General features: G+C 50.6%; 1 protein-coding gene across 3 annotated transcripts in view; it reads right to left on the minus strand.

Annotated features, from left to right (window-relative positions):
* Window positions 1-342: 342 nt before the first annotated feature.
* LOC119963567 (NACHT, LRR and PYD domains-containing protein 12-like) overlaps window positions 343-20846 on the minus strand; it is a 65724-nt gene continuing 45220 nt past the window's right edge. For all 3 annotated transcript variants that reach the window (XM_038792887.1, XM_038792888.1, XM_038792886.1), the window contains 3 exons: window positions 14934-15017; window positions 11681-11764; window positions 343-1290 (listed from right to left, as the gene is read on the minus strand). In XM_038792887.1, the coding sequence (XP_038648815.1) occupies window positions 945-1290; window positions 11681-11764; window positions 14934-15017 (514 nt within the window). In that variant the 3' untranslated portion in view covers window positions 343-944. The remainder of the gene's footprint in view (window positions 1291-11680; window positions 11765-14933; window positions 15018-20846) is intronic.

Consider the following 20846-nt stretch of genomic DNA (forward strand, 5'->3'; position numbering starts at 1 on the left):
GCCGAGGGGAGGGAGTGCCGAGGGGAGGGGAGGGAGGGCCGAGGGGAGGGGAGGGAGTGCTGAGGGGAGGGAGTGCCGAGGGGAGGGGAGGGAGTGCGGAGGGGAGGGAGTGCGGAGGGGAGGGGAGGGAGTGCTGAGGGGAGGGGAGGGAGTGCCGAGGGGAGGGAGTGCCGAGGGGAGGGGAGGGAGTGCCGAGGGGAGGGAGTGCCGAGGGGAGGGGAGGGAGTGCCGAGGGGAGGGAGTGCCGAGGGGAGGGGAGGGAGTACTTGTCGTCATTCCCACTTCCCCCTCCTCCCCCCTTCACCCAAAGACAGGCTCTGAAGGAGAGAACTGGAGCCAATCTTTACACACAAACTTTTATTTGCAGAGACACCCATTACAGACATACATCTCCAAACCCAACAACCAGACGTTTAGTCTGTTCCTATGTACAGGAGCACACGTGAATTTCCAGGTAATGCCGGATCCCCCAAATCTAAATAAACATCCAACACGTGTCTTAAATAACGGCATAAACTACACATCAAAAATAATTGAATAGTGTGAAGGGTTTTGTGATCATCAAGTGCTATTTAATCCATTGAATCATGCAGAAGGAAGCCATTCAGCCCATCAGCCCTATGCTAGCTCTTTGGTAGAGCTTTTTCCAAAATAAATTTAGAGTACCCAACTCTTTTTTTCCAATTCAGTGACAATTTAGCGTGGCCAATCCACCCACCCTGCACATCTTTGGGTTGTGGGGGTGAAACCCACGCAGACACGGGGAGAATGTGCAAACTCCACACGGACAGTGACCCGGGACAGGGATCGAACCAGGGTCCTCGGTGCCGTGAGGCAGCAGTGCTAACCACTGTGTCACCGCGCTGTCCCGCTCTTTGGTTGGGCGAATCAGTTGAATTATCCAAGACCATTTCTTTAAACTTGGAAGACGCCGACGGTTTATCTCAGCAGTGTCGGCTGATGGTGTCTTTGAGTTTTTCCAGTTTATTTCTGGTTGCCTCTGTTTTGCATTTCCTAATCCTGTCTTGTAGAATCTCCTGAAGCTCCTTACACCATTGTAACATCCACAGGAAGGTCTTGTTTTGGAGAAACTCATTGAAGATTTTAATGAGAAAATAGACAAGCTTCTCGCTGTCGCATACTTGGCATCGCTGAAGAATCCAGTCGCACCAACCCTCCCACTGGTCACGGTCATCACTGAAGCCAGTGATGAGAAATCCCAAATTGGAAGGTTTCAGGCTCTGGGACAGTCTCACCAAATCCTCCTCTCGAAGGCAGTGTCCAACTAACCTGCAAAATAATCGTCACAATATTGACTCAGCGGGAAAGGTCAGGGGGAAAGGTCAGGGGAAAAGGTCAGGGGAAAAGGTCAGGGGGAAAGGTCAGGGGGAAAGGTCAGGGGGAAGGTCAGGGGGAAAGGTCAGGGGGAAAGGTCAGGGGGAAAGGTCAGGGGGAAAGGTCAGGGGGAAAGGTCAGAGCTCGTTCTACAGCACAACAAACATTTCCTCCACGTGGACACCAACTGACAGAATTCCCTCATACAATAGCAAATCATATAGAAGGCCATTCAGCCCCTTATCTATGCTGGCTCTTTGTTCAATTTATTCAATCAGTCCCAGAGCTCTTCCCCCAAAACTCTGAACATTCTTTCCCTTCAAAACTTTGTGCAATTCCCTGTTGAAAGTTCCTGTTGAATGAATATAATCCCAAACGACTTCATCGCACTTTATACGTCAGTCCCGCCATCCCAGGAACCAGCCTGGTAAACCTCCACTGAACTCCCTCTATAACTGAAACATCCTTCCTCAGAGAAGGAGACCAAAACTGCCCACAATACTCCAGGTGTGGCCTCACCAAGGCCCTGTACAATTACAGCAACACATCCCTGCTCCTGTACTCGAATCCTCTCGCAATGAAGGCCAACATACCATTAGCCTTCTTTACCGCCTGCTGTACCTGCATGCTTACCTTCAGCGACTGGTGCACAAGGGCACCCAGGTGCACACTCCCCTCTCCCAATTTACAACCATTCAGGTAGTAATCTGCCTTCCTGTTGTTGCTTCCAAAGTGAATAACCTCACATTTATTCAAATTATACTGCATCTACCATTGATATTCTCACTCACCCAACTTGTCCAATTCCCACTGAATCAACTTGTGCCATCTGTAAATATGGAGCTGTTGAGCTTACTGGCCACATCCTGCCGGACTTGGGATGGGATGAAGCTGGTAGGTCCCGCGAGAGGCTTCTTCCGAGATTCCCACAATGGGTGGAATCCAGACTTGCAGCTCCCTTAACTATGTCCACGCTGGATCTAACCAGCCCCTGGAATCTACTGGCATCGTCGAGGAGACCCCAGCTGTGCACCATTTAGCATTGGTCACCACAAATGGTGCCCAGGCAGAATGGCACTGGTAGGGAGTGGGGGTCTCCCAGGTGATCGGAGGCCGCCGGGTGGTTGGCCTCGGGCAGGGTGGCACTCTGATGCCACCCAAGCGCCACGTAACTGACAGGGTTCCCAGGTGACACTGCCAGGCTGGCAGGGGCACTGCCAAGGTGCCGAGATGGCATTTTGCCACCATCAGGGATCGGACCTGGGGGTGCCCTGCCTGTATGTGTTGGGGTGCGGGTGCCTTGAGGACTCTTCAACAGGTGAGTTTGGTTGTTTGTGGGGGGGGGGGGGGGGGGGGGGGGGGCGGGGGGGGGGGGGTGCCAGGGGTCACGTTGGGGTTCGAGAGATCGGGGCACCATTTTTAAATGGCGACCCGATCTCTTCCTGCACTGGTCAGCGGAGCTCCTTAAGCAAGAAATGTTGCTGAGTGCAACCACGGCGGGGGAGGAGGGGGGTGGGGGGCATTCCCTGCTGAGACCCCCAAAAAATAACACCATGGCGTTGGGTAGCGGGATCGCTCCCGGCACTACAAGTGCCGGGAATGTCACCACTAATCCCGCCAGAATGAGACTTTGTCAGATCGTGCCATTGTCTAAATCATTAATATCTATTGTGAATAGCTGGGGTCCCAGCACCGATCCCTGTGTCACCCCACTGCCAATTTGAAAAAGACCCATTTATTCCTACTCTTTGTTTCCTGTCTGCCAACCAGTTTTCTATCCATCTCAATGCACTGCCCCCAATCCCATGCTCTTTAATTTTACACCATAATCTTTTATGCGGGACTTTGTCAAAAGCCTTCTGAAAGTTCAAATATACCACATCGACTGGCTTCCCCTTATCAACTCTACTAGTTACATGCTCGAAGAATTCCAGTAGATGTGTCAAACTTGATTTTCCTTTAGTAAATCCAGGTTAACCCTGTCTGATCATGTCACTGTTTTCCAACTGCTCTGCTATTAAATCTTATATAATGGACTTCACCATCCCAGGAATCAGCCTGGTAAACCTTCGCTGCACTCCCTCCATAGCAACAACATCCTTCCTCAGATATGGACACCAAAACTGCACACGAAACTGCCTCCAATCAGAAAAAGGAAACCGGAGCACCCGGAGGAAACCCATGCAGACACGGGGGGAACGTGCAGACTCCGTACAGACAGTGACCCAACGGAGAATCGAACTTGGGACCCTGGCGCTGTGAAGCCACAGTGCTACCGTGCAGACAATTGTGGCAGACAATTAAACAATTGGGGCTGCACGGTAGCATTGTGGATAGCACAATCGCTTCACAGCTCCAGGGTCCCAGGTTCGATTCCGGCTTGGGTCACTGTCTGTGCGGAGTCTGCACATCCTCCCCGTGTGTGCGTGGGTTTCCTCCGGGTGCTCCGGTTTCCTCCCACAGTCACAAAGATGTGCAGGTTAGGTGGATTGGCCATGATAAATTGCCCTTAGTGTCCAAAATTGCCCTTAGTGTTGGGTGGGGTTACTGGGTTAAGGGGATAGGGTGGAGGTGTTGACCTTGGGTAGGGTGCTCTTTCCAAGAGCCGGTGCAGACTCGATGGGCCAAATGGCCTCCTCGTGCACTGTAAATTCTATGAAACTCACTGGAGGTGGCTCTACAAATATCCCCATCCTCAATGATGAGGGACCCCTGTATATCTGAGCAAAAGACAAGACTGAGGCATTCACAACAATCTTCAGCCAGAAATGCCGAGTGGATGATCCATCTCGGTCTCCTCCGGAGGTCCCCAGCATCACAGATGTCAGTCTTCAGCCAATACGATTCACTCCATCTGATATCAAGTAACATAGAACATAGAACAGTACAGCACAGTACAGGCCCTTCAGCCCACGATGTTGTGCCAATCATTTATCCTAATCTAAGATCAACCTAACCTACACCCCTTCAATTTACTGCCATCCATGTACCTGCCTAAAAGTCGCTTAAATGTCCCTAATGACTCTGACTCCACCACCTCTGCTGGCAGCGCATTCCACACACCCACCACTCTCTGTGTAAAGACCCTGCCTCTGACATCTCCCTATACCTTCCTCCAATCACCTTAAGATTATGTCTCCGCGTGACAGCCATTTCCACCCTGGGGAAAAGTCTCTGGCTATCCACTCTATCCATGCCTCTCATCACCTTGTACACCTCTATCAAGTCTCCTCTCTGCCTTCTTCGCTCCAGTGAGAAAAGCCCCAGCTCCCTCAACCTTTCTTCATAAGACATGCCCTCCAGTCCAGGCAGCATCTTGGTAAATCTCCTCTGTACCCTCTCCAAAGCATCCACATCCTTCCTATAATGAGGCAACCAGAACTGGACACAATATTCTAAGTGTGGTCTGACTAGAGTTTTATAAAGCTGCAGCAAAACCTCGCAGCTCTTAAACTCAATCCCCCTGTTAATGAAAGCCAACACACCATACACCTTCTTAACAACCCTATCAACCTGGGTGGCAACTTTGAGGGATCTATGTACGTGGACACCAAGATCCCCCTGTTCCTCCACACTTCCAAGAATCCTGTCTGTAACCCTGTATTCAGCATTCAAATTTGACCTTCCAAAATGAATCACTTCACATTTATCAAGGTTGAACTCTATCTACCACTTCTCAGCCCAGCTCTGCATCCTGTCAATGTCCTGCTGTAACCTGCAACAACCCTCAACACTATCCACAACTCCCCCAACCTTCGTGTCATTGGCAAACTTACTAACCCACCCTTCCACTTCCTCATCCAAGTCATTTATAAAAACCACAAAGAGCAGATGTCCCAGAACAGATCCCTGCGGGACACCACTGGTCACTGACCTCCAGGCGGAATACTTTCCATCCACTACCACTCGCTGTATTCTTTTGGCCAGCCAATTCTGTATCCAGACAGCCCCCTATATCCCATGCCCCCTAACTTTCTGAATGAGCCTGCCATAGGGAACCTTATCAAATGCCTTATACTCCACATCCACTGCCCGACCTTCAAATGGCTAAGGCACTGGATACTGCAAAGGCTATGAGCCCTGACAATATTCTGGCAATGATACATAAGAACATAAGAACTAGGAGCAGGAGTCGGCCATCTGGCCCCTCGAGCCCGCTCTGCCAGTCAATGAGATCATGGCTGATCTTTTGTGGACTCAGCTCCACTTCCGGCCTGAACACCATAACCCTTAATCCGTTTATTCTTCAAAAAACTATCCACCTTTATCTTAAAAACATTTAATGAAGGAGCCTCAACTGCTTCACTGGGCAAGGAATTCCATAGATTCACAACCCTTTGGGTGAAGAAGTTCCTCCTAAACTCAGTCCTAAATCTACTTCCCCTTATTTTGAGGCTATTCCCCCTAGTTCTGCTTTCACCCGCCAGTGGAAACAACCTGCCCGCATCTATCCTATCTATTCCCTTCATAATTTTATATGTTTCTATAAGATCCCACCTCATCCTTCTAAATTCCAATGAGTACAGTCCCAGTCTACTCAACCTCTCCTCATAATCCAACCCCTTCAGCTCTGGGATTAACCTAGTGAATCTCCTCTGCACACCCTCCAGTGCCAGTACATCCTTTCTCAAGTAAGGAGACCAAAACTGAACACAATACTCCAGGTGTGGCCTCACTAACACTTTATACAATTGCAGCATAACCTCTCTAGTCTTAAACTCCATCCTTCTAGTAATGAAGGACAAAATTCAATTTGCCTTCTTAATCACCTGTTGAACCTGTAAACCAACATTTTGCGACTCATGCACTAGCACACCCAGGTCTCTCTGCACAATATTTTATCATTTAAATAATAATCCCATTTGCTGTTATTCCTACCAAAATGGATAACCTCACATTTGTCAACATTGTATTCCATCTGCCAGACCCTAGCCCATTCACAACCTATCCAAATCCCTCTGCAGACTTCCAGTATTCTCTGCACTTTTCGTTTTACCACTCATCTTAGTGTCATCTGCAAACTTGGACACATTGCCCTTGGTCCCCAACTCCAAATCATCTATGTAAATTGTGAACAATTGTGGGCCCAACACTGATCCCTGAGGGACACCACTAGCTACTGATTGCCAACCAGAGAAACACCCATTAATCCCCATTCTTTGCTTTCTATTAATTAACCAATCCTCTATCCATGCTACTACTTTACCCTTAATGCCATGCATCTTTATCTTATGCAGCAACCTTTTGTGTGGCACCTTGTCAAAGGCTTTCTGGAAATCCAGATATACCACATCCATTGGTTATCTACTGCACTGGAAATGTCCTCAAAAAATTCCACTAAATTAGTTAGGCATGACCTGCCTTTTATGAATCCATGCTGCGTCTGCCCAATGGGACACTTTCTATCCAGGTGCCTCGCTATTTCTTCCTTGATGATAGATTCCAGCATCTTCCCTACTACCGAAGTTAAGCTAACTGGCCTATAATTACCCCCTTTCTTACCTCCCTTTTTTAAACAGTGGTGTCACGTTTGCTAATTTCAAACCCGCTGGGACCACCCCAGAGTCTAGTGAATTTTGGTAAATTATCACTAGTGCATTTGCAATTTCACTAGCCATCTCTTTTAGCACTCTGGGATGCATTCCATCAGGGCCAGGAGACTTGTCTACCTTTAGCCCCATTAGCTTGCCCATCACTACCTCCTTAGTGATAACAATCCTCTCAAGGTCCTCACCTGTCATAGCCTCATTTCTATCAGTCACTGTCATATTATTTGTGTCTTCCACTGTGAAGACCGACCCAAAAAACCTGTTCAGTTCCTCAGCCATTTCCTCATCTCCCATTATTAAAACTCCCTTCTCATCCTCTAAAGAACCAATATTTACCTTAGCCACTCTTTTTTTGTTCTATATATTTGTAGAAACTTTTGCTGTCTGTTTTTATATTCTGAGCACGTTTACTCTCAATCTATCTTACTCTTCTTTATAGCTTTTTTGGTAGCTTTCTGTTACCCCCTAAAGATTTCCCAGTCCTCTAGTCTCCCATTAATCTTTGCCACTTTATATGCTTTTTCCTTCAATTTGATACTCTCCCTTATTTCCTTAGATATCCACGGTCGATTTTCCCTCTTTCTACCGTCCTTCCTTTTTGTTGGTATAAACCTTTGCTGAGCACTGTGAAAAATCGCTTGGAAGGTTCTCCACTGTTCCTCAACTGTTCCACCATAAAGTCTTTGCTCCCAGTCTACTTTAGCTAGTTCTTCTCTCATCCCATTGTAATCTCCTTTGTTTAAACACAAAACACTAGTATTTGATTTTACTTTCTCACCCTCCATCTGTATTTTAAATTCCACCATATTGTGATCGCTCCTTCCGAGAGGATCCCTAACTATGAGATCATGAATCAATCCTGTCTCATTACACAGGACAAGATCTAGGACCGCTTGTTCCCTCGTAGGTTCCATTACATACTGTTCTAGGAAACTATCGCGGATACATTCTATAAACTCCTCCTCAAGGTTGCCTTGACCGACCTGGTTAAACCAATCGACATGTAAATGTAAAATAAAATTATGGAGCTTCTGAAAATCTTTGGCTCTTTTTCGAGATACAAGTTGAATTTGGGAAAATTGAGTATTTTCTGATGGCCCCACAGGTAGGAGAACCAAACCTGGGGGTTGGGGTCTTTCCTTCCGTCTTCACAGATCACAGTTCAGGTATCTGGGTGTCTGAGTGGCCCGTGTTCGGGTACAGCTCCATAAATTGAACAAGAGCAGCATGGTGAGTAAGGTCATGTCGGTTCTGCAAAAGTCGGATAACCTGCCTTGGTCCTTGGCGGGCAGGGTCCCATCTATTAAAGTGAATATTCTGACACGGTTTCTGTTCTGTTTTCAATTTCTTCCTTCCTTCCTCCCTAAATCCGTCAGGGTAAACAGGTTGATAGCCATCCTTTATTTGGGTGGGCAAGACTCTGAGAAATCGTAGGATAGTTTTACAGAGGGATAGACAGTCCGGGGGCCTTGTGCTGCCTAATTTGCTTTTTTACTATTGGGCAGCCAACACGGAAAAGGTGCTGGGGCGGTGTTGTGACCCAGAGGCTGCTTGGGTACAGGTAGAGGCGAGGTCATGTCAGGGGTCTGGGTGGGAGCGTTGGTCATGGCTTCACTCCCGTTTACGCTGCGAGTCCAGTGGTCGTGTCCACCTTGAGGATCTGGAGGCAGTTAAGACAGTGTTTTGGGCTGTTTGAGCCGGCGAGACTGGATGCCATGCTTGGGGTGTGGGGAAGGAAGGGGTTAGAGAGAATAGCAGACTTGTTTTTGGAGGAGGGGCGATTCGCCAGCTTGGAGGGATTATTGGTGAAGTACAGGCTGTAGGAGGGGCCATTCGCTAACTCAGTGGGGGGGGGGGGGGGAGCTGGAGCCTATAGTAGATGACGAGGTGTGGACAGAGACCCTTCGCAGGGTGAGCTCCACATCCTCGTGTGCGAGGGTGGGCTTGATCTAGCCGAATGTGGTGCCTATGGCACATCTAACCACGGAGAGGAAGAGCAGTGTTTTCCCGGAGATGGACGATCGGTGTGAGTGATGTTCTGGGGGCCGGGACAACCACACGCACACGTTCTGGTCCTGTCCCAAGCTCGTGCATTTTTGGGTCTCCTTCTTTACCACCATTCTCAATATCGAACTCTGCCCTTTAGTGGCCATATTTGGGGTGTCAGACTTGCGGGGGCTGCAGACAGGGGTGGAGATGAATGTCACCTCGTTGAAGGCCTGGAGGCGGGTCCTCTTGGAGTGGAGGTCTCCAACCCCACCAAGTGTCTCGGCATGGTTAGGGTATCTAATGGAGTTTTTATATCTAGAGGAGGTTAAGTACACGGTGAGGGGATTGGTCGAGGGGTTAGAAACATAGAAAATAGGAGCAGGAGGAGGCCATTTGGCCCTTCGAGCCTGCATCACCATTCAATATCGCGGCTGATCATGCAAATTCAGTATCCCACTCCCGCTCTCTCTCCATACCCCTCAATCCCTTTCGCCGTAAGGGCCACGTCCAGCTCCCTCTTGAACATATCCAACAATCCGGCCCCAACAGCTTTCTGTGGTAGAGAATTCCACAAGTTCACAACTCTCTGAGAGAAGCAGTTCTTCCCCATCTCAGTCCTGAATGGCTGACCCCTTATTCTTAGGCTGCGACCCCTAGTTCTGGACGTCCCCAACATCGGGAGCATTCTTCCCGCATCCAGCCTGTCCAGTCCCAACAGGATTTTATATGTTTCTATGAGATCCCCTCTCATTCTTCTAAACTCCAGTGAGTACAAGCCCAGTCCATCCAGTCTGTCTTCATCTGTCAGTCCTGCCATCCAGGGAATTAGCCTGGGAACCTTCGCTGGACACCCTCAATAGCAGGAACCTTCCTCAAACTGGGAGACCAAACCTGCCACAATACTCAAGGTATGGCTTCACCCAGGCCCTGTATAACTGCAGCAAGACGTCCCTACTCCGATACTCAAATCCTCTCGCTATGAGGGCCAGCATGCCATTAGCTTTCCTCACCGCCTGCTGTACCTGCCAACCCTCACCGCCTGCTGTACCCGCATGGCAACCCTCACTGCCTGCTGTACCCGCATGCCAACCCTCACCGCCTGCTGTACCTGCATGCCAACGCTCACCGCCTGCTGTTCCCGAATGCCAACCTTCAGCGACTGTTCCACCGTGACACCCAGGTCTCGTTGCACTTCCCCTTTTCCTAAACTGCCACCATTCAGATAATCTGCCTTCCTGTTTTTGCCACCAAAGTGGATAATCTCACATTTACCCACATGATATTGCATTTGCCAAGTATTTGCCCACTCAGCCAACCTGCCGCCTCTGCATCCTCCTCACAGCGCACACTGCCACCCAGCTTAGTGTCGTCTGCAAATTTGGAGATATTGCAATTCCTTCGTCCAAATCATTAATGTATACTGTGAAGAGCTGGGATCCCAGCACTGAACCCTGCGGTACCCCACCAGTCACTGCCTGCCACTCTGAAAAGGACCCGTTTATTCCCACTCTCTGCTTCCTGTCTGCCAATCAGTTCTCTATCCACATCGATACATTACCCCCAAAGCCAGGAGCTTTAACTTTCCTCACTAATCTCTTGTGTGGGACCTTGTTAAAAGCCTTTTGAAAGTCCAGATGCACAAAATCCACTGGTTCACCCTTGTTCACCCTGGTTCACCCTTGTCCACTCCACTGGTCACGTCCTCAAAAAATTCCAGAAGATTTGTCAAGCATGTGAATCCATCCTGACTAGGACCAATCCTGTCCCCACTTTCCAAATGCTCAGTTATTTCATCCTTAATAATTGACTCCAGCATTTCCCCACCACCGATGGGCTAACCCATCTATAATTCTCCATTTTCTCCCTCCTTTTTTTAAGAAGTGGGGTTACATTAGCTACCCTCCAATCCATTGGGACTCTTCCAGAGTCTATAGAATGCTGGAAAATGATCACCAATGTGTCCACTATTTCGAGGGCCACTTCCGTAAGTACTCTGGGATGCAGAGCTTCAGGCCCTGGGGACTTATCGGGTTTTAATCCCATCAATTTCCCCAATACAATTTCCTGACTAATAAGGATTTCCTTCAGTTCCTCCTTCATGCTCGACCCTCTGTCCCCGAGTATTTCCAGAAGGCCATTTCTGTCCCCCTGAGTGAAGACAGATCCAAAGAGTTTGTTCAATTGGTCTGCCATCTCTTTGTTGCCCATTATGAATTCATCTGATTCTAAATCTAAGGGACCTACATTTGTCTTCATCAGTCTTTTTCACTTCACATATCTATTAAAAGAAGCTTTTGTAGTCAGTTCTACCGGAGGTACTTTTATTACTTACTTCAAGGAACTAATCACCATCAGTTGCTGGGGTATGTGGGGATGTTTGGGGGGGGGGGGAGGGGTTAGGATTGGGTTTTCATTCATATTTCTTCTTGCTGGATGTTTTGGGGGGTTTATAGAAAATTGTATGCTTTGTAAGATTTTGTAAAATTGAAAAACTTTAATAAAAACATATTTTAAAAATTGATTTTCTGGTAACTCTCTGATACTTATGGCTCCCGAGTTCCCGTATCCCTCACAAGCGGAAACATCTTCTCCGCATTTATCCTAACTCCTTCCGAATTTTAAAGATCTCTATCAGGTCACCCCCCTAAACCCTCTCTTGTTAAAGAGTCCAGCCTGTTCAATGCTTCCTGGCAGTTGTATATATTGTATATAAATAAAGAATATTTAACACTTAAACATTTATAAACATTCACAAAGTTGATAGCAATGATATTTTACATCAGCACAGTAATATTCCCACTACTTACACAACTTTTTTTAATGTTGTATTTGTAGAAGGAATTGCAGTAAATCCAGATATTCCATCATAATCCGCATTACTGCCTTCAATCCTGAAAAAGGAAACGTGAGTCTGCCATTTGTAAACTGGCCAGACAGATAGACACAACCAGGCAGACGGACACAGCCAGACAGACAGACACAGCCAGACAGATAGACACAGCCAGACAGATAGACACAGCCAGACAGACGGACGCAGCCAGACAGACGGACGCAGCCAGACAGACACAGACAGACAGACGGACAGACCAACTTTCTGCTTAATGATGCCAGGATTATTCAGACAGAACTTATGCGAGAGTCTGTCAAACAGAAAGTGTGATTACTGATGCGTTATCACACCTGTAACATGTGAGAAGATTAAAATGGACTATATTCATGTTGATGTTGGCCTGTTTAAAAATGTAAAATGATATAGCGTATAGAGTGTATCGTACCCGGCCCACGCCACGAATCGCCGCTCGCCGTTTTTTATGGCGAGCGACGATTCTCCGAGGCTGATGGGCCGAGCAGCCGGGCCTTCACGCCCGTTTCAACACGGCAGCAAACAGACCTGCTCGCTGCCGTCGTGTAACGGGCGCCAGATGCCCGTTTGGGGAATCTGGGGGCCCGATTGGCACGGGAGCACCACGGCCGTGCCAAGGGGGGCATAGGCCCGCGATCGGTGCCCACCGATCGCGGGCCGTGCGTCCATTACGGACGCACTCTTTCCCCTCCGCCGTTCCGCAAAATCAAGCCGCCACGTCTTGCGGGGCGGCAGAGGGAAAAGACGGCAACTGCGCATGCGCGGGTTGGCGTTGTCCAACCTGCGCATGCGCGGCTGACGTCATCGGTCCCATCAGCCGGCGTGACACTTGGCGTGCGGCCTTAACGACCGTCGTCAAGGCCGCGCCGCCGTGGTGCACGGGGCCGCGCTCCTAGCCCCGCCCGGTGGGGAGAATCGGCCCCGGAAGTGGGCGTGAAGGCTGCCTTGGGTCACGGCCTGTCCCACGGCAGCCTTTACCATTCTCCGCATTTGCGGAGAATCTCGCCCAAGGCCATTGCTGGATGGAGCCAAGGAATGTGGAGAAATATTGTGAAAGCTTTAGAGAGGCAGTTTTATGGAGAAACGTTGGAGAGAGGAGTTTAATTCTGATCTGAGTCCACAATTCCCCCACAGTAAGATAGATTGAGAGCTGCATGTTTCTTTTCTTGTTGTTTAATGGGGAATTGTGATTAAGGGGTAACTGTAAGCTGTTCTTTTTTGGGTGTGAAGTTAAAACTTTAATATTTTGTTTTTAATAAAGATTTGTTTTCGAAATACCAAAGCCCTATTTCTTCGTGCAATCACTCTAAAATATAAACTAAAATATTCGGGTTTCAGTCCAGTGTCTGAGCTACTGGGGTCTGGTCTGAGATCGTAACACGCAGCCAGACAAACAGACAGAGCAAGCAGGCAGACAGAGCAAGCAGACAGACAGAGCAAGCAGACAGACAGAGCAAGCAGGCAGACAGAGCAACCAGACAGACAGAGCAAGCAGACAGACAGAGCAAGCAGACAGACAGAGCAAGCAGACAGACAGAGCAACCAGGCAGACAGAGCAACCAGACAGACAGAGCAAGCAGACAGACAGAGCAAGCAGACAGACAGAGCAAGCAGACAGACAGAGCAACCAGGCAGACAGAGCAACCAGACAGACAGAGCAAGCAGACAGACAGAGCAAGCAGACAGACAGAGCAACCAGACAGACAGAGCAAGCAGACAGACAGAGCAACCAGGCAGACAGAGAAACCAGGCGGACAGAGCAACCAGGCAGACAGAGCAAGCAGACAGACAGAGAAACCAGGCAGACAGAGCAAGCAGACGGACAGAGAAACCAGGCGGACAGAGCAACCAGGCAGACAGAGCAACCAGGCAGACAGAGCAACCAGGCAGACAGACAAACAGACAGAGCAAGCAGACAGACAGAGAAACCAGGCAGACAGAGCAACCAGGCAGACAGAGCAAGCAGACAGACAGAGCAAGCAGACAGACAGAGCAAGCAGACAGACAGAGCAAGCAGACAGACAGAGCAAGCAGACAGACAGAGAAACCAGGCAGACAGAGCAAGCAGACGGACAGAGAAACCAGGCGGACAGAGCAACCAGGCAGACAGAGCAACCAGGCAGCCAGACAAACAGACAGAGCAAGCAGACAGACAGAGAAACCAGGCAGACAGAGCAACCAGGCAGACAGAGCAACCAGACAGACAGAGCAAGCAGACAGACAGAGCAACCAGGCAGACAGAGCAACCAGGCAGCCAGACAAACAGACAGAGCAAGCAGACAGACAGAGAAACCAGGCAGACAGAGCAACCAGGCAGACAGAGCAACCAGACAGACAGAGCAAGCAGACAGACAGAGAAACCAGGCAGACAGAGAAACCAGATGGACAGAGCAACCAGACAGACAGAGCAAGCAGACAGACAGAGCAACCAGACAGACAGAGCAAGCAGACAGACAGAGAAACCAGGCAGACAGAGCAACCAGGCAGACAGAGCAACCAGGCAGACAGAGAAACCAGGCAGACAGAGCAACCAGGCAGACAGAGAAACCAGACAGACAGAGCAAGCAGACAGACAGAGAAACCAGGCAGACAGAGCAACCAGGCAGACAGAGCAACCAGGCAGACAGAGAAACCAGGCGGACAGAGCAACCAGACAGACAGAGCAAGCAGGCAGACAGAGCAAGCAGGCAGACAGAGCAAGCAGGCAGACAGAGCAACCAGGCAGACAGAGCAACCAGGCAGACAGGAAGCCCCATGGACAGGAAGCCCCATGGACAGGAAGCCCCATGGACAGGAAGCTAGATGGACAGGAAGCCCCATGGACAGGAAGCCCCATGGACAGGAAGCTAGATGGACAGGAAGCCCCATGGACAGGAAGCTAGATGGACAGGAAGCCCCATGGACAGGAAGCTAGATGGACAGGAAGCCCCATGGACAGGAAGCCCCATGGACAGGAAGCTAGATGGACAGGAAGCCCCATGGACAGGAAGCCCCATGGACAGGAAGCTAGATGGACAGGAAGCCCCATGGACAGGAAGCTAGATGGACAGGAAGCCCCATGGACAGGAAGCTAGATGGACAGGGAAGTAGACAGGCAGATAAACTGACAGATGGACAACCAGACATAGAGATCCAGACAGATAAGACAATGAGACAGACAGGCAGACAGATAAATGAGCCAATGTCTATCAAGGTACCACAGTTCCTGAAGTGTTTTGTTGTCCTTTAGTGCGTCACAAAGTTCCTTCAGCTCATTGTTCCCGATGTCGGTCCAGCCGAGACTGTTTGAGAAAAGTGTTGGAATCAAACATTTACCGAGATTATACATTCGCTACATTGCTACTCAGCATTGGCAACGCATTCAAACTATACAACACACTGTGTTCCCAGTTTATCCTAGTACCTCGGTCTGGCTGTCTAGCCAGCTGTCTGGCTGTCTGGCTGTCTGGCAGTCTAACCAGCTGTCTGGCTGTCTGGCTGTCTAGCCAGCTGTCTGGCAGTCTAGCCAGCTGTCTGGCTGTCTAGCCAGCTGTCTGGCAGTCTAACCAGCTGTCTGGCTGTCTAGCCAGCTGTCTGGCAGTCTAGCCAGCTGTCTGGCAGTCTAGCCAGCTGTCTGGCTGTCTAGCCAGCTGTCTGGCTGTCTAGCCAGCTGTCTGGCAGTCTAGCCAGCTGTCTGGCTGTCTAACCAGCTGTCTGGCAGTCTAGCCAGCTGTCTGGCAGTCTAACCAGCTGTCTGGCAGTCTAACCAGCTGTCTGGCAGTCTAGCCAGCTGTCTGGCTGTCTAGCCAGCTGTCTGGCAGTCTAGCCAGCTGTCTGGCTGTCTAGCCAGCTGTCTGGCAGTCTAGCCAGCTGTCTGGCTGTCTAGCCAGCTGTCTGGCAGTCTAGCCAGCTGTCTGGCAGTCTAACCAGCTGTCTGGCTGTCTAGCCAGCTGTCTGGCAGTCTAGCCAGCTGTCTGGCAGTCTAGCCAGCTGTCTGGCTGTCTAGCCAGCTGTCTGGCTGTCTAGCCAGCTGTCTGGCAGTCTAGCCAGCTGTCTGGCTGTCTAGCCAGCTGTCTGGCAGTCTAGCCAGCTGTCTGGCTGTCTAGCCAGCTGTCTGGCTGTCTGGCAGTCTAGCCAGCTGTCTGGCTGTCTAGCCAGCTGTCTGGCAGTCTAGCCAGCTGTCTGGCAGTCTAGCCAGCTGTCTGGCAGTCTGGCCAGCTGTCTGGCTGTCTAGCCAGCTGTCTGGCTGTCTAGCCAGCTGTCTGGCTGTCTGGCCAGCTGTCTGGCTGTCTGGCTGTCTAGCCAGCTGTCTGGCTGTCTGGCCAGCTGTCTGGCTGTCTAGCCAGCTGTCTGGCTGTCTAGCCAGCTGTCTGGCTGTCTGGCAGTCTAGCCAGCTGTCTGGCTGTCTAGCCAGCTGTCTGGCAGTCTAGCCAGCTGTCTGGCTGTCTAGCCAGCTGTCTGGCTGTCAAGCCAGCTGTCTGGCTGTCTAGCCAGCTGTCTGGCTGTCTAACCAGCTGTCTGGCAGTCTAGCCAGCTGTCTGGCAGTCTAGCCAGCTGTCTGGCAGACTAGCCAGCTGTCTGGCTGTCTAACCAGCTGTCTTGCAGTCTAGCCAGCTGTCTGGCAGTCTAACCAGCTGTCTGGCTGTCTAGCCAGCTGTCTGGCAGTCTAACCAGCTGTCTGGCTGTCTAGCCAGCTGTCTGGCTGTCTAGCCAGCTGTCTGGCTGTCTAACCAGCTGTATGGCAGTCTAGCCAGCTGTCTGGCTGTCTGGCTGTCTAGCCAGCTGTCTGGCAGTCTAGCCAGCTGTGTGGCTGTCTAGCCAGCTGTCTGGCTGTCTAGCCAGCTGTCTGGCAGTCTAGCCAGCTGTCTGGCAGTCTAGCCAGCTGTCTGGCAGTCTAGCCAGCTGTCTGGCAGACTAACCAGCTGGCTGGCTGTCTAGCCAGCTGTCTGGCTGTCTAACCAGCTGCCTGGCTGTCTAACCAGCTGTCTGGCTGTCTAGCCAGCTGTCTGGCTGTCTAGCCAGCTGTCTGGCTGTCTAGCCAGCTGTCTGGCTGTCTAGCCAGCTGTCTGGCTAGCTCAGTCGTTGGAGTACGAGACTCTTAATCTCAGAGTCATTGACTTGAGCCCCACGTTAAACACCATTGTTTGTGGTGGCACAGTGTTTAGCACTGCTGCTTCACAGTGCCAGGGACCCGGGTTCAATTCCCGCCTCAGGTGACTGTGCTGAATTTGCATGTTCTCCCTGTGTCTGCGTGGGTTTCCTCCAGGGGCTCCCACACTCCAACGATCTGCAGGTTAGGTGGATTGGCCATGCTAAATTGCCATTGGTGTCCAAAAGGTTAGTTGGGTTTACTGGGTTATGGGGATAGGGTTGGGGCGTGGGCCGAGGTGGGGTACTGCTTCCAAGGGTCGGTGCAGGCTCGATGGGGCGAACAGCCTCCTCTGCACTGAAAATTCTATGATTCTATGAGGAGTAAATCCAATCATCAGGAGACATCTCCTCTCGTCCTCCCAGCCATTTTGTGACTTCTGAAGGAATAACTGAACCATCGCTGATTTCACACTTGGGCCTGACGAGCTCACGACTCCCGTCAGAGCCCAGCTGTGGTCATCGGTGTCCTGTTGATGTGCTCACTCTGCCAATGTACAGTCCAGCAAGGAGGGACAGTGATGGGAGTGGAGGCTGGATGTTTCCCACGCCACATAAAGCTTCAAACTGTATCACACAGCAAGTGCAGAGCAGCGTCGAGCTCTCACCCTCTGAAGTACATGTCTTAGTTTGGACAAAGAGGAAAGCCAGTGTGCAGAGAGACACATATCCGCTAATCCCCCCCCCCCCCCTCCTCTGCTATTACTGGGGGCTTGGGCATGTGAAAGGTGATGCTGGCTCCTTCCGGAGGCTGCTGGGCTTTTGCTGCTGTGTTCAGGACACGTCCGAGGGTCTCCGGAGAGCAGGTGGGCTGCAGAGAGTGAAGCACTCGCGCTGGATTGGGATTAAATATGGTGCTGGGCCCTTCGAAGCTGCCAGCTGATGGCAGGCAGACCAATCAGGGGCTGGTCTGCCGGGTGATTGGGAAAGAAGCTGGTCTGTGGGTAATTACTGAGGTTCCAAATGCAGAATCTGCTGTGGGATCCTGCCATTCTCACCAAAGGGTATGGTGCAGCAGGCACTTCCCGCCATCACACTTAATCTCGAAAATAAAGAATTCCACCCAACTAGCCAAATTATTCTTATAAAAGTAAAATTGAATGAATAGTGTAAAATTTACAATTGAGAGAATTACAAAGGAATCGTTATTTTTAATTGCATTTTAATGTGAGGATGGAGGACAGGGAGATCAGACAGAAACCTGGATAACCAATTGGACCACAGGAATAATGAATGAATTTAAAACTTTAATTCTAAAATAAGGTTTTCAATATCTTAAGTTCCAGCAATATTTTATGCCTGTGCTAATTCATCATTTAAATCTGAGATGGAAAGATTTATTTTGCTTGCCGTGGACTATAAAAGTTTATATGGAAACAAGTTAGCTGTATAGAGTTAGATCCCAGATTAGCCACAATCTCACTGAATAACAGTACAGACTCGAGGGGCTGAACGGTCTCTTCCTGTTTCTAAATGCAAAGGCAGACAGAAGCGAGGTTCTGGAGAATTTATGTATTTATTTCATTAAGTAAAGAGTAAGTTTTTGTTGATAGTTTTAGGATTGTGCTGCTGGGGGCTTCCTGGGAAAGCAGGTTGCACGAGAGGCGGCTCCTGCCAGGGTCCCAGTGTTTGGATCCCTTTTGCCCGGTTTCTTCGGGAGATTTGGGATTCTAGCCCTGTAGGTTGGTGCACAGAACGGACAGAAGAATGTCAAAAGCCTCAGCGATAAAGGCCACGGGAAAGAGTTCCCCGGCTGGTAGCCCAGCAAAGGAATCAGGTGGAGAAAAGCTGACGGAGGCGGCCGCACCCAGCTGTTAGAGACGCTGGCGGGGGTGATGGCGCAGGAGTTGGAGATGTTTGGCAGGCAGGTGGATGGTCAATCTGAGTGACAAGGAAAGAAGATTAAAGCCTGATTCAAAGCCATCGTCGAGGAGGTGCTGGGCCTGATAAAGGAGGATCTGGGCAAGACGGTCAAGGCTGTGAAGGAGCAAGGTGATACACTGGAGGGCGTGGAGGAGGCCTGTCGTAGCATGAGGACCCGCCTGCCTCGTTGGAAGCTGCGACGCTGCTCATGTCGGACGGGAATAAGGGCCTGAAGACCAAAGTTGAAGAGACGGAGAACCGGTCGAGGCACCTGAATCTGAGTGGTGGGCTTTCTGGAGGGTGTGGAGACCTTGAGACCGGCCGATTACTGTTCAGAAATGTTCTCTCGGTTGGTGGACGGGGATGAAGTGGTCATCGCTCCGGGATTGGGCAGGGAGCATTGTGCTCAGCGGCAGAAACCGCAGCTGAACGAGCCGCCATGGGCGGTGACCGTCTGATTTCATAGTTACTGGGGAAGGAGCGGTTCCTGGAGTGGGCCAAGGCGAGTCAGAACATTGAGTGGGATGGGCACACGGTACGGATCTACCAGGACATTGCTACCAAACTAGTGAAGCAGAAGGAGACCTTCACTAAGGCGAAGGCGGTTCAGGGCTGAAAGCCATGGGCCACTCAAAGGATGACCATTTTGACATGACGGGGAACGATGAGGCATTTATCGAGGACAAAAGACTGATGTGAGGAGGGCTGGAGGGATTATGTGAAAGTTGGGTTGGGGAGGCTGTAAATGTTACAATATAGTTTTTTTTAAATTTAGAGTACTCAATTCACTTTTTCCAATTAAGGGGCAATTTAGCGTGGCCAATCCACCTAGCTTGCACATTGTTTTGGGTTGTGGGGGTGAAACCCACGCAAACATGGGGAGAATGTGCAAACTCCACACGGACAGTGACCCAGAGCCGGGATCGAACCTGGGACCTCAGCGCCGTGAGGCAGCAGTGCTAACCACTGCCCCACCGTGCTGTCCCTATGTTACAATATAGTTGTGTGTTCTGTTTTTGCTTTTCCCTTTCTGGGAGGTTGGTGGGGGGGCATTTGTTCTGGAGGTCAGGGTCAAGGGGGATGGCAGAGCGTGGGGGGGGGGGCTGATATGGTCTTTGGATAGAAAGAGAAGTGTGGTAAGGATGCTGGGATTGGGACAATGGAGTAGGGAGGATGGACTTGGGGGGTGGGGTTGTGGGTCATTGTTTTGGTTGTTTTTGGGCAGGACCTTGTTGGGGGGGGGGGGTTGGGAAACGTTGCTAGCACTAAAAGGTAGGCTACTGAACAGGAGGGGTGTGGGGGGGGGTGGGGCTGCGACTTGTTGGGTCTGTTTGGTGTGGCTCGATGAGTGTAGAATGTTTGTTGGGGAGGGGGTTAGTTGAGGTGGATGGCGGGGGGGGGGTATAGGATTGGGGAGGGGAGGTTAGGGAGCTAACAGTGACCAGGGGATTTTCTTTGTCTCACCCATTAGGTGGGCCTGCGGCCTAGGGGCTGGTGATGAAGGTATGATGCATCACGCTGGTAATGGCTGACTCGAGGTTTGGGGGAGGGGGGGGGGGGGGGGGTGAGAGACCCCCGACAAGGTTAGTCACCTGGGACATGCGAGGCCTGGGGGGGGGGGGGGGGGGGGGGGGACCAGTAAAGAGGGTTTGGGAGGAATTTGGGCAGTTAGGCCCGGAAATGTTCAGGTTCCTCCAGGTGCGGAGCTTTGTTAGGAGCTTTTTTCGGATTTCCCAGAGGTGCTGCTATCATCCTTTTGGAGAGGATTTTCTTCTGTTCGGGGTCAGCGGGGTCAGGACACCCGGCATGTACGAGCTGATCGTGGGGAAGAGTTCAGCTCGGTGGAATGAGGAAAGCTAACTGGGTGGAGGAGTTGGGATCAATACTGAAGGAGGAGGTGTGGAGCGAGGGGCTGCGGAGGGTGAATGCCACATCGTCGTGTCCAAGACTGAGCCTTATCTGCTTAAAGGTAGTGATTAGAGCGCACCTCACAAAGGCTAAGATGAGTCGTTCTTTCAAGGGGGTGGACGATATTTGCGAACTCTGCTCGAGGGGACCAGCACCACACGCACACACACATATCACACACACACACACACACACACACACACACTCACATC

The sequence above is a fragment of the Scyliorhinus canicula genome, chromosome 3 (assembly GCF_902713615.1).
Source record: "Scyliorhinus canicula chromosome 3, sScyCan1.1, whole genome shotgun sequence".
Lineage (NCBI taxonomy): Eukaryota > Metazoa > Chordata > Chondrichthyes > Carcharhiniformes > Scyliorhinidae > Scyliorhinus > Scyliorhinus canicula.